The sequence below is a fragment of the Brassica napus genome, chromosome C5, assembly GCF_020379485.1.
Source record: "Brassica napus cultivar Da-Ae chromosome C5, Da-Ae, whole genome shotgun sequence".
Classification (NCBI taxonomy): Eukaryota; Viridiplantae; Streptophyta; class Magnoliopsida; order Brassicales; family Brassicaceae; genus Brassica; species Brassica napus.
Genome location: NC_063448.1, coordinates 48,219,306 through 48,232,952, shown reverse-complemented (window position 1 = coordinate 48,232,952; position 13,647 = coordinate 48,219,306). Strand labels below are relative to the sequence as shown.

Genomic DNA, 13,647 nt, shown 5'->3' with positions numbered 1-13,647 from the left:
AGAAACACTTATACCTTTTAATGAACGGTAAAGGGAATACTTTCAATTAGTTTTGAAATTTGTTATTTCATGGTTTATGCTCATCTATACAAAGAATCCTCAATGGTATGCATTACAATTGTATAAGAAATGAAATACGGCAAAAAAAATTGATGTTTTGAAACCCCAAACACTAGTTCCTCGTTATTTCCTCGGAATATTCCGAGGAAATTCCGACAGATATTTTACTATCCGTCGGAATTTCCTCGGAATATTTTCATTTTACCGGACAAATATTTCGCGAAAATTGAAATTAGAATTCCGACGGATAATATCCGTCGGACCCTAGGTTTTATAACCACGAGCCCCTTCTTCTTCCCCATTTCTCTCTTCTTCCTCTGCGCGACTCCTCTCTTCTCTCCGGCGATTTCTCCCTGAAATCCGACGATATCTCCGGCGATCTCCCCCTTCTCTTACACAAATCATGTAAGGACCCTATCCCACTCTCTTAGGTTCTATTTGTTAGGTTTTTGTGTAGTTTTGATAGATTTTTGTTAGGGTGATTGGTTAGGATTGTGATTTGGTTGTATAATAGGTTTAGAATTGTGATTTGGTTGAATAATTTGTTTTGTTAAATTGATTTAGAATTTTTTATAATTTTTTTATTTTTTTTGTATTTATAAAATTGATTTTTGTATTTTACAAAACGATTTTTCTATATAAATTCGATTTTTTGGATTTTACAAAATCTTTTTTGTATATAAATTCGATTTTTTGAATTTTACAAAACATTTTTAATATCTATAAAACTTTTTTTGTGATTAAAAACTATTATTTGGGATTTAAAAATATTTTTAATATATATATATTATTAAAACTATTTTTTGTAATTATTAAACTATTTTTTATTTATTAAAACCATTTTTTGTTTATTAGAACTATTTTTAGATATTTATTAAATATTTTTAATATCTATAAATCCTTTTTTGTGATTAAAAACTATTATTTGGGATTTAAAAAAAAAATTAATTTATATATTTCTGTATTTATTAAATATATTTTTTAATTTACAGGTCTCATGATGATCAGACCGGGCCTCGACAGCGTCGTGGTCGTGGTGGTACGGGGAGCCAGTCTCGGGATTCCAGCCATTTTCAGGATTCCCCTTTGCCAGCAAATGATGGAGATGATGCAGAGGATGTACCCGAACGAGGTGTTCCCGGACGTGCCAGACCCGTAGTTTTTTTTTTTTCCAAAAACTCGCAATGTTTTATTTTTATTTGTGAAACTTTGAATATTAATTAATATGATTTCAATTTTAATTTTAATTTTATATTTTCGAATTTAAATTTCAAAAATTTTATTTTTTTAAAAAAATTAATATTTTTTACATTCCGAGGAAATTAATTATATTTTTTACTCCATCGATCGATGCGTTTTTGGACATATATCCATCGATCGATCTGTTTATAAAAAAACGTTCAGAATATATCGAGGGACATCTTCCTCGGAATATACCGAGGGACACCTTTCCTCGGAATATACCGAGGGACATGTTCCTCGGAATATACCGAGGGACATGTTCCTCGGAATATACCGAGGGACATGTTCCTCGGAATATTCCGAGGAAGATGCCCTCGGTATATTCCGAACGTTTTTTTATAAACGGATCGATCGATGGATATATGTCCAAAAACGCATCGATCGATGAACTTCCGAGGAAATATTCCGACGAAGTTCTCCCTCGGTATATTCCGAGGAGATTTCCGACAAACTAGTGATCCTCGGAATTTCCTCGAAAATTTGTTTCCTCGGAATTCCGTCGGAAAATTCCGAGGGATTTCCGAGGAAAGAAGAAATTTCGAGGAATTATTTCCGAGGACTTGTTTCGTCGGTATGTCGTCGGAATAACGTTATTCCGACGAAATTCCGACGATTTTTTCCCTCAGTATCCTTGTTGTTTTCTTGTAGTGTAGAGAGAGAGACGGCCCAACCCTAGAGAGAGAAACGCGGCCACGACTTGGAGAGAGAGAGAGAGGCGGCCATGTAGCTTGGAGAAAAGAAAACCATATTTCATTTTTCCTTGTATTTGTACTCTTTCCATATTATGTATTAGTAGTTTTCATAATCCTAGTTGGTTTAGGTTTTGGATACTTTCCATATTTATATATCTTGTAATTCTTATATAAAGAAACACACTTTTGATTAATAATACACAGAAACTTATAGTTCTAAATCATAAGTTTCACAACACTATCCAGATTTTCAAACAGTACTAAAAGGTACTTCACTAATTACCCAAACCGTCTCTTCTCTCGTATTTTCTCTTCTAATTTCTTTCTACAATTTTTTTTTTGTTTTTTGTTATTTGGCAAATAAACCCATTTAAATATGCATAAAATCCATCTTTAATACATTTACAAAAAAAAGATTGTAATAACCACTTCACCTTTCTAAAACTCAAAAAGTTCCGCGAGGTAAAAAAATATCAATAAAGTTATCTTTCACAAAATTAACATGGCAGTAGTGTGTTTTTATGCTAACTCTTGGTTGGGAGCAATCTTTCTTTCTTATTCTTTATTGTAAGACTATCATATGATATCTAATGATTCTACTCTTTAGCGTTTTTCAATTCTCTTTCACAGAGTTGATTTGTGTTGGATTTCTCTGTACGTGTACGTAGATGATATCATTCACCATTATATAACTCATTTATTATGATATACAAACCCAACATTAAAAAGAGCCAACAACATTTATAATTGTTCCATTAAAGAGGAGGAGAGTGGATCCAATCTCGCATATAGTCGTTGTTATCACAAGGCGTTTCCATGCTTACCTGACACGATTTTGTAAAATTCTCTTTTCCGGCCGTTGTTTGAAGTCATATTTTTCTTGTCCGAAACATAATTATGGTATAACGTAGGATAACATGGTAATCGAGGAAGCTCAGGGACCCGATAGCGTACGCAAAGATTTGTCGCGACTTTAATGTGTTTTCGTACAGAAAGGGACCTCCTTTAACCTTCATGCCTTACATTCTTCAACACAACGAGGTAATCTAATCGAAATTAATACATTAACCAAAACAAAATAAACTATATGTTATGTAAAAAAATGATCCTTGTGATGTATGTTGCTTATTCTGAAGAGCCCAAGATGTAGAGAAGTAGATTAGATGTTTCCAGTAATTGATACAAAAGCAAGACCAATAACGAAACCAAAGATTTTCCTTAGTCTCATGTGGAAACAACTTAATCATCTAGGGTAAGGGCTTGTTCTGTCATCACATAGTGAATGAAATTGCTACACAAAGAAACACTAGTGATAAACAGTGTTTTTTCGGTTTCTAACCTTTGTTTTGAGTTGTTTATCGAGTCATAATATGTGATTCCGAGTCTTTTAATTCTTTATCGTTTCTTTTCAGGTATTAGGTTGATTTGGAGCAGAAGATGTTGAATTGGGTGCAAATGAACAAATAAAGATGCAAACTATGCGGATGCATAAAAAGTTTAGATTTGGATGGATGACATCCCACAGTACCATTGAGCTCAACTTTTGATACAAAATAAGAATTTGAGTTAGCTTTCCAAAGCCACCGGTTTGAGATCGATTCATCAAAATTTAAGTGCGTATTATTGAAGATTGCTTTGTTTGCCGCTTCAATACTAGAAAAAGGGAAAATTTTGTTTCCTTAATTTGGTTTGGTTTAACCCAAATTTCGACCAACACAAAAATAAAATTTACATTTGCTATTTTCAGCCATTTTTTAAGCAATGCTTTTTCTTACTCTTGTTTTACTTTTGCTTTGGAGATTTGTAAGCTTTGAGAAGACATTCCATACTCTTTATAGAGAAGATTTCTGAACCCACTTATTGATTTTATTGCCATGATTTTCTCAGTGATTCGTTGTGCTATGATTTATATATCTGAGTAGTTCATTAGTTAGGTTTAAGGGTTTAAGGGAATTCATGGATTGATGATTATGATTTGTTAGAATAGGGAATAATCTATTAGTTTCTTCATCTAGGTTGATCTTAAAGGTTGAACTTGACTATACACCTTGATCCTGATTCATAGGTTGTTTTATGCACCGAAAGTGTTCGATTAAATGCATGAATGAACTTAGATGAGCAAAATATTCTTAGCCTATGGAAGCTGATGTTAGAGAGTTTCGTGAATATAACAAACTTGTTCTTATTGCATGTTTAGAATTTGAAATTCAATGGAAGTTAATCTTTAAAATTCTAATACATAGGGTTTAGTACTGTGGAAGTATGCTAGTCTAATTAAGTGATTTGAGTCCCAGAACGGTTCTTAATACATTCCATGTTAAATAATCATCTAATCTATGTTTTCTGAGATTCCCGAGACCTGACGTATTTTATTTATAAGCTTAAATCGTTCTTTGCTTTCTATTTTTACATTATTGCAACTGGACTACAAATAAACTCTTTTAGCTTGACTCTACTCTTGAAGAGTCGTTGCGTAACCTTGGTCCCTGCGAATTCGATCCCTAAATATTAATGCTCACTGCTTTGCACTTACAGTCTGAATTTAATGGTTAAAACCTGATCACATCAGTTTTGTAGCAATGTAGGAATTGATCTGGCTGTTATTCTGATTGATCCCTATGAGAATGTTCTTTACTTCCACGCTGACTCAGCTTCTCCTCTCGCTTGGGGTTTTGATCATTGCTTCCCTTGCTCAAGTAAACAACACACATCCTCAGTTTTATCTCCTTTTAAGGTTCTTGTTTTGTTGGCTGATTGATTAAAAGCTTATGAATTCGTGCCATTTAATCTTTGGTACTCGAGATCATGTTTAAATTTCTTCCTCTCATGTAATCGATGGAAATAATAATACTAATGGAGCTTCTGAAAGTTATGTTTTATTACAAGCTCAAGAGTCAACATGGCAACCTAAAGGTAACAACAGACCAACTCAAGAGCAAACCAACAAGTGCACAATGATCAAATGAGGCAAAGTTTTATTTATTTGCAAAGGCATCACGAATTTTCAAAGGGCACAATAAGCCTTGAGAGCAGGCAGATCTCTCTTCTTGGTGTCTATGTAGGTAAACTTAAAGTAATCCTCAAAATTAAAAGGCTTATAAAGACGAGGATGTTCATCATCAACAATCTCCTCAGGCGCTTTAATAATAAGTCCTTCTTTAGGACGCAAGAACAGTCCAGCCACATATCGATCTTTTTTCCCGGTTATAACCACATGGTGAAGCGGAGGATGTACCCTACCGTTCAACAGTACCTGCAAAACCCATACGTATTATATATATGTCAATCAAATAATCAAATTGTGTAACTTGAGACTCAAGGAAACTTGATTTTACATGAAGAGAAGCTCCAACCATAACAAGGTAAGAAGAGTCTTGAGATGGCTTAGCTTTGAACCACTCTTCACCGTCTTTGGCTCTGATCTCCAAGCCATCTACTACGTCATTCTGGCAAAGTATTGTGAGGAAATGTCTATCGATGTGAGTGTCAATACCTACATCCTCTTCTGTATTATCGTCAAGTCCTTTGTATTTGAATAAATGAAAGCGGTTCTTCGCTGAGGTAAGATGTTCCTCTACGTATTTCTCAAGCCCGAAACTTTCCATGAGCATTGTCCTCACCTTCACGTTTAGCTCTATTAACTTCTCCGCAAACGACTGAACAGTATTGCTGAAATATACCGTAAATCTTAGTATTTTTTTTTATATTTGATACAATACAAATATTTTGACTAGTAGTTTTAAACGGAAAATTACATGTTTACCACTTTTATGCTACCACTTTTCATTTTTACCACCATTAAAGAGACATTTTCAAAAATACGTTTTTCATTAAGTGGAAAAGACTCTTATGCCTTTGTTCTTTATATATATAATAAATAAATATTTAAATAAATAAAAATCTAAAAAAATAAAAAATAATTTTTTTAATTTTTTGTCGAATTATACTATTTCGAAATTCAAACTCTAAACCCTAAACCATCAATCCTAAACCCTATTTTATTTTTAAATACGAACTTTAAAACCTAAACTATCAATCCTAAACCCTTTTTTTTTTGAAATATGATCCCTAAACCCCGAAACATCAACTCTAAACCCTAAATCCTAAACCTTCAACTTTAAACCCTAAAACATCAACTCTAAACCCTAAAACATCAACCCTAAACCCTAAACTTCAATTCTAAACCCTAAACCGTCAACACTAAACCCTAAACTATCAACACTAAACCCTAAACTCTAAAAAGTAAACTCTAAACCTAAACCCTAAAAATTAACCCTAAACCCTAAACCTTCAACTCTAAACCCTGAACTCTAAACCCTAAATCCTAAACCCTAAAACCTTAAAACCCTAGAGTTGATGTTTTAGGGTTTAGATTTGAAAGTTTAGGGTTTTAGGGTTTTAGGGTTTAGGGTTTATGTTTAGGGTTTAGAGTTGATGTTTTAGGGTTTAGATTTGAAGGTTTAGGGTTTTAGGGTTTAGGGTTCGAATTTCAGAAAAATCTAGGGTTTAGGGTTTACGTTTAGGGTTTAGAGTTGATGATTTAGGGTTTAGATTTGAAGGTTTAAAATTTAGGGTTTAGAGTTGGATGTTTCGGGGTTTAGGGTTTAGAGTTGATGTTTCATGGTTTAGGGTTTAGAGTTGATGATTTAGGGTTTAAAGTTGATGTTTTAAGTTTAGATTTAGGGTTTAGGGTTTATGTTTATGGTTTAGAGTTGATGTATTAGAGTTTAGATTTGAAGGTTTAGGGTTTAGGGTTTGGAGTTGATGTTTCAGGGTTTAGGGTTTAGAGTTGATGTTTTATGGTTTAGGGTTTCGAATTGATGATTTAGGGTTTAGAGTTGATGTTTTAAGTTTAGATTAGTTAACTATATGTTTTTTTTTGTCAAAGTTAATCAAAAGGTTATAAATGTATTTTACCCTTCATTAAAGATGAGAGCAAAATGGTTAGTGTAAACATGAAAAGTAGTACTTTAAAAATGGTATTTTTGGCAATTTTCCAGTTTTAAATTATTAATGCAAATCATATATACACATATATTTTTACATATTAAATCAAATATTACATCTTGCTATGACATATATAGTCTCATAAGGTTTTTGAAAATATAATAAATGCTTTCAAAGCAAACAAAACAAAAACAGGGAGATTGCTTCTTATAAATAATTGACCAAGAGATAAACAATATTTTGAAACATATTTATAAATATATTAAATTACAAGTAGAAAATTGAAACAAATAATTTGTTTATAAACAATTGTATCCCATGCTATTGACCTTACTTATTACTAAAATTTATCCATATATTATGTGCATCCTCTATGTATGTTAATTAAATTTACCATTTCAAAACTATTTCCATAAATAAATGTTAAACTGTGATAAAACTTCGTTTGTCATGAACAAAACCGTATAAGAAGGGAACCTGAAGGTGATGTTCCCTTGAGGCCAAACCTTGTGAGTCAACTTGTTGACAACCTCAGGCTTATCTACATCGTCAAAGCCCATGCCTTCGAATAAAGGCATACCCGAAACCTGACCAGAGTATCCACTGTTACGATTGTTCTCTGACTTTGCACTCAGTTTGGTCTCCAATGGTAAATCAAAAACTTCCTGCGAGGCCTCGAACACAGCCTTACGTAGCTCCACTGAAGCTCCATCGAACAAGGCCTCGAAACATCCGAAATCTTCTAGGGCTTTTCGGACTTGGGCTCTAACCGAGTCCCACTGGGGAGTTTCCGCTTTAAGGTTTGGAACCGAGAAGTCAATGACCGGGAGAGAAAGAGGAAGACATTGGGGTTTTGAACTTATCGTCATTGTCTTTCTTCAAAAGTTAAGAATGAAGAGTGTAGTTTGTCTTTTGTGTTGTGCCAAGTTTTAAAGACTCGCTTCGTGTTATATTATAGAGACAGAAAGTCAGATAAAAGGAGTACAATCGCATTGTTTTTCACATGTCATGAACCACGGGTCTTGTTAAATAATAAAGTTAAGGGTACCCTACAATTAATTTCTATTTATAAGGACAACCATGAAAATATTGAAATTAGGTAAATGACAACGATGTGAGTTATATCACACTATTAAATAGCGTAAACGTTTGAAAAAAAATATATAGCGTAAACGTTTCTATTATGCTTTTATTTTATTCTTGAGTGAAATTAATTAGCTATTTCACTGAATGCATTTTCAGAAAATACACCCATATATAGATAATTGGTGCTTTTGTTTTTTTCTTTGCTAAAACATTTTGGTGCTTTCGTTCCAGACAAAATTTGTCAGACCAGGATTATCGGGAGTTTTAGGAGGGGTTTTTAGGTGGGGGGGGCCACAGGAAAGGGGGAAAATCGGTCACGGGGAAGGCAAAATAAGGATCGATTTTTGGTGAGTTTTTCAACTGTTTGCGGGCCCCACCGACACGTGGTGGCCCGCAATTAGTTTATCTATTAAAAAAAAAAAAATAAATAAAAAATAAAAATAAAAAAATAAGGATCGCATAAGAAACGCATAGCGTTAATCATGCTCTCATTACCTCATTCCAATTAAAAGTTATCGCAAAAACGTTTTATTTATTATATAAGCTAATTCTTAGCCCTGAAAAGAATATCCGCGCCTATGCGGATCAATTCTTGTTCCAATTAAAACGTTTTCACGTTGTTTGTCGATTTCTATTTATTTATTGTTATTATTTACTGAGCTACCTAAACTTTCTGACATGAAATAAATTTCGTTCTGTCAATAATTAAACGCTCTATTTATTTTAAGAAAAACCCCTTCATTGTTTAGACTAGGGGTTTAGTCCGGATACGTTGTCGATGCATTGTGTTGTTTTGTGCATGTAATTGTATTGTTTGTTTTTTGATAAAAGTTTATTTCGTCATGTTGTCTATAATTGTCTACGAATAGAGGATTGAAAGTTATACATGTTGATTAGGTAGATCTAACAATGACCATAGTATTAATTTCGTTGTTAGTTTTTTTAATCTTATATTAGTATAGATTTGATTCACTTCTAGCGTAAAAATGATCAAAGATAACCGAACTTTTGTAGTTGTTAATTTACAGTTAAAATAGTGTAAGGAAAAGAGTTTAAATTTTGATTTTTAAATTTTTAAATGTATATGTGCAGTAAATAAAATAATTTTCTTAGTTTACACGAATTTTATTGTGAAACTTTTCAAATGTAGTCTTTTTGTAAAATTAAAGTAATAAGTGAAGATATTTATATATTTATATATTTATATTGTTACATAACTATTTAGTATAGAGGTTTAGCAATTTTTTATAATAAAAATGGTTTTGTGGTTTTTAAAAAAAAATTCAATCGCAGACCAAAAAAAAATTGGTATAGCTTTATGTTTCAAGAAAATAAATTGGGTTTAAATTGTTTAGGTTTGAAATTTGGTGGGCGTTGGAGCATTAGTTTTCTATGCTTCTAACTCAACCGCTAGGTCGTTTTATTTTTCTTCCTCGGGAGAGCTTCTAGATTTCCAGTTATTAATTCAACCCAATGATCGTCCACCCCGCCAAAGGCATCTAGGAGCGTAGTCCCGCGCTTCCGAAAATATATTTTTTTCAATATGGAACATTATTGTATCAAACATGAGTAAATGTATATAAACTGACCAAGGCTTTCGACTTGTGATTCCTTGCTGCAATTGTTTTAAGTGACTTTGCGCAATGGTTAATATGGTGTCATGAAATTATTGAAATACTTTAGATTTTGTATGAATGGTCATTAAAGCCAATTTTGTTTAATTAAATTAAACCCTACAATTCACACAATTTATGTAAAATCAAATTTTATTAACACAATCATATATAGATCACAAGATTTTCTCATAATATTAACAAAAGTCTTAAGACTCCAAAAAGATTGACAAAAGTCTTAAGATTCAATTGACCAAAAGCAAGGCCAAGTCAAATCTCTGAATAAAAAACATTGAAAAAGCTTAAGAAACCTCTGCATCTGTAAGTAAACTTACTTCGCCTTTGTCTTAGATTTCTTGAGAAGACTGGAAGTTCTGAACTCAGCATCGTCTCTAATAAAGCTCCACCAGAGAATGGTTAGAGGAACTGTGGCGAGGTGCCAAATAGAGTGAGCATCAAAGTAGCCTCCATACGGAGGGAAGTCATATATCTCTAAAAGCATAGCTAAACCTGAAGCTATCACAACCACTCACAGTTTCCAATTAGAAGGATGCCTAGAAACAGCTGCCAATCTTGCCAATAGGAAAGGCTGAGCGACTCCCATGGCCACACACACAATCATGTTCCAACATGTAAACAACATTGAACTCACAGAGAATGTGGAGGAAACAAAATGGAACTGGTTTCAGATAGGAGAAAGAGTTCTCTGTATACCATAGTCAAGTTTGTAGAAGTTAATGTACAGTAAATGGGTGGTGACTAAAGCTAGTACTAGAGCGGATACCATGACTTTTGCAGCCTCCACCCGAACATCAAAGGTTCTTAGGATGGATACGATGAGTGAGAATCCGAGAACGACTATTGCATATGAGTAGTCCAACCTCTTTGTGATGTCAACATCCCTGAGAAACCATAGAAACAGATCACCAGAAGATTGTGGATGATAAAAGTAATGTGTAGATGATTACCGAGTGTGGAAAACTGCACTTCAGAACCAAGAGTTCATGGACAGAAACCAATATATTCATAGTAACCCGTCCTATCTTGTTTGAGAGGCAACTTGTAGTATAGTGTAATGAGGAAGGAGAGCCAGCCATGGAAATGCATCGCTAGGCTTAGCACAGAGAAAGTAATAGAAGCAGGGTCCTGACAATGACCATGGACTCTTGATATCTTGCATATTTACATTATCTTATCCATTTATTCATGTGCATTTTCATCATATAGATTAGGGTTTAGCCATGTCTAGGTTTCATTTTGCATACATATGTCTCTATTAGGTATTGGAGTACCACATGGAGTTCGTGGAGACATTTGGGTGCATTTGGAGCTCAAAAGAAGTGTTTAAAGCGATCAACGGATGAGCAACGCACCAGAGCGACCTCACCGGAGCGATGCCGTGAAGTCGCTGTGACACACATCCCGGAGTGACCTGGCCAGAGCGACGCTCCGAGGTCGCTCGCGTCTCCATGGTGAGACGACACAAAACAAAGCCGGGAGCGACGTCTTCAGAGCGACACAACCAGGTCGCTCGCGAGGAGACGACCCGGGAGCGACGTCTTAGGAGGGACACAGCCAGGTCGCTCGCGAAGAAACGACCCGGGAGCGACGTCTTCGGAGCGACACAGCCAGGTCGCTCGCGAAGAAACGACCCGGGAGCGACCTCTCGCAGCGACGTGTCGAGGTCGCTCCGTGTCTATTTGCCTGTCGAACTCATGTTTTTCTAGGAGCCTTTTGGTCATTTCATTATGCACGTTTTTTACTTTCTAAACCTATGTTTAAGTATCTTTTGTAAGCCATCAGTGGCTGATGATCTTGATCTTGGAGGAAACCACCAAAAACCTCTTGGAAAAGTTCATCTCTTTGATTCATTTGATCATATGTTATCCTGTTGATTTCTAATCTATTATCTGTATTTCTCTACATGATTAATCTGAAATCCAATATGGGTTTAAGAGGAATCATGAAGAGTAGTGAGTAATCATCTTTTGAATTCATGGGTTAGGGAGATTAAGGGTGATTAGGTTAGTTCTAAGATGTTTTAGTGTAGATTGTTCCTTGCCAATAGAGTATTCATAATGCATCTTATGAGTTGGCCACTCAAAAGTTGATCTTTAGGCATTTCCCACCCACAAGGTGTTTGATGAAATGCCTGAGATAACTCTCCTAAGCTTTTAACATACTTTACCAAAGACATTTGTTGTTAAAGGTGTTAAGATAGCCAATAGACCTGTTAGTAATGATTGCTTTCATATTATTCAACCAAAGACATTTGATGTTTGAGATATGTTAGTAAATGAACATTCATCTAGACATAGAGTTTATTTAAGATTGTGTCTAAGCTTAAGGTTGATAGTTTGATTGATCGTTTGTCATCCTTAGTTCGAAACTTGATCACCCAAGGTCTAATCCCTATGCCCATGAGTTCTCTTTTCCCTTAGCCAAGAAAGTATCATTCTGTAATTGCTTTCTAGTATTAGTAGTAGTTTAAAAACCTCTTAAATTATCGGTTGCACTTAGATTAAGTGAGTACTTGCATTCTCGGTGCTTTGATATCCCTCAGAACTGGTTCGACAATCATTTATACTACAACATTTGTCTTAGGAGCCTTGAAAACTCCTAACATCAAATTGGCGCCGTTGCCAAATTCTGAGTAGATTTAAACATTGAGATTTAGTCACTTGCTTGAGACTAAGTCATTTTAATTTTGTTTTCTTACTGATTCTTCTTCTTCACCTACCTTTCACTTTCAGGTGTATGAACTTGAGGAGCAGGGGTCCATCAAACCTAGTTCCAATAGTAGCAGATATCAGAGCTTTCGAGAGGGAGTGTGCTAGAGCTAGAAGAGAAGAAGAAGAACAAGCTCACTTGCAGAGATTGGATATTGATATTGCAGATCACCAGCAAGGGGCAGAACACCAACCGCGGACAGCTCGACCCATTGGTACTTATGACCGGCCCAACATTCATGGTCATAGACTGGGAATCCGAGCACCGGCTGTGGCAGCGAACAACTTTGAGGTCAAGTCAGGACTCCTCAACGTGATCGAGAACAACAAGTATCATGGCTTGGCTCTAGAGGACCCATTTGATCACTTGGACAATTTCGACAGCTACTGTGGGTTGTCAAAAACCAATGGTGTGTCCGAAGATGCATTAAAGCTCAAGCTATTCCCTTTCTCTTTGGGGGGGATAAGCCACGTCAGTGGGAGAAGTCTCTACCCAGCGACTCTATCACCACTTGGGATGATTGCAAGAGAGCATTCTTGGAGAAGTTCTTCTCTACTTCAAGAACTGCTAAGCTGAGAAATGAGATTTCCAGCTTTCAACAGAAGAACTTGGAAGGCTTCAGTGAAACCTGGGAGAGATTCAAGGGCTACCAGGCTCAATGCCCACACCATGGTTTCTCTAAAGAGAGCTTGCTGAGCACATTCTACCGTGGTGCTCTTCCTAAGTACAGGGCCAGACTGGATACAACTAGCAATGGGTTCTTCTTGGAGAGAACTGAGGAAGATGCAGAGGAGCTGGTTGACAACATGGTAAAGAGTGATGCAGTCTACAGTGGAGACCACGACAGAGGCAGTCGAACAGATGATAAGCAGACGAGGAAGGAGTTGAAAGCTCTACAGGATAAGATAGACATCCTCCTTGCTGATAAAGCCAACCAAGAGCAGCTGCACTTTGTTTGTAACCCAAGCCAAGAGACACCACCTGTTGTCCATGAGGTTGAGGGTTTGGAAGGTCAGGAAGAGCTGTGTTTCATCAACAACAATGGTAGCTGGTACAAAAAATAGCCCAACTTTCAGTACAACAACTACCAACTGAAATCCTATCCCAACAACCAACAGAGTGGTTATCCGCCTAGAAACAACCAGCAAGGCAGCTATCAGCCTCAGCAAAACCCCTTGTCTGGTTCCTCTGCTCCTCAAGAGAGCAGCACTGATACCTTATTGAAACAAATCTTGGAGTCTCAGACTAGAAGTGAGAAGCATGTTGGTTATGAGTTG

General features: G+C 35.5%; 1 protein-coding gene, 1 non-coding gene and 1 pseudogene across 3 annotated transcripts; all 3 read right to left on the bottom strand.

Annotated features, from left to right (window-relative positions):
* Nucleotides 1-4,823: 4,823 nt before the first annotated feature.
* On the bottom strand, nt 4,824-8,054 carry LOC106394932 (probable 2-oxoglutarate-dependent dioxygenase AOP1). Of its 2 annotated transcripts, none has more exons than XM_013835471.3 (3): nt 7,419-8,054; nt 5,348-5,663; nt 4,824-5,247 (listed from the first exon to the last, which is right to left on the bottom strand). In XM_013835471.3, exons 1-3 carry the CDS (start codon nt 7,808-7,810, stop codon nt 4,999-5,001), a joined length of 957 nt encoding a protein of 318 aa, XP_013690925.1. In that variant the 5' UTR covers nt 7,811-8,054; the 3' UTR covers nt 4,824-4,998. The 2 variants fall into 2 exon arrangements, with proteins under 2 accessions (XP_013690925.1, XP_013690924.1); XM_013835470.3 differs by having other exon boundaries at nt 5,330-5,663; nt 7,419-7,972.
* Nucleotides 8,055-9,305: 1,251 nt separating this feature from the next.
* On the bottom strand, nt 9,306-11,111 carry LOC106393689 (annotated as a pseudogene).
* A 1,828-nt stretch (nt 11,112-12,939) lies between these two features.
* LOC125588012 lies at nt 12,940-13,046 on the bottom strand. The gene has a single exon (XR_007324408.1). It is a non-coding gene; the product is annotated as a small nucleolar RNA R71 (small nucleolar RNA).
* Nucleotides 13,047-13,647: the final 601 nt, after the last annotated feature.

Coding starts and splice junctions, on each gene's coding strand:
- LOC106394932 (XM_013835470.3), bottom strand. CDS start 7,810: ATGACGATAAGTTCAAAACCCCAATGTCTTCCTCTTTCTCTCCCGGTC. Junction 5,664..7,418: donor CAAGGGAACATCACCTTCAG/GTTCCCTTCTTA, acceptor GGTATATTTCAG/CAATACTGTTCAGTCGTTTG. Junction 5,248..5,329: donor TGGTTGGAGCTTCTCTTCAT/GTAAAATCAAGT, acceptor TGGGTTTTGCAG/GTACTGTTGAACGGTAGGGT.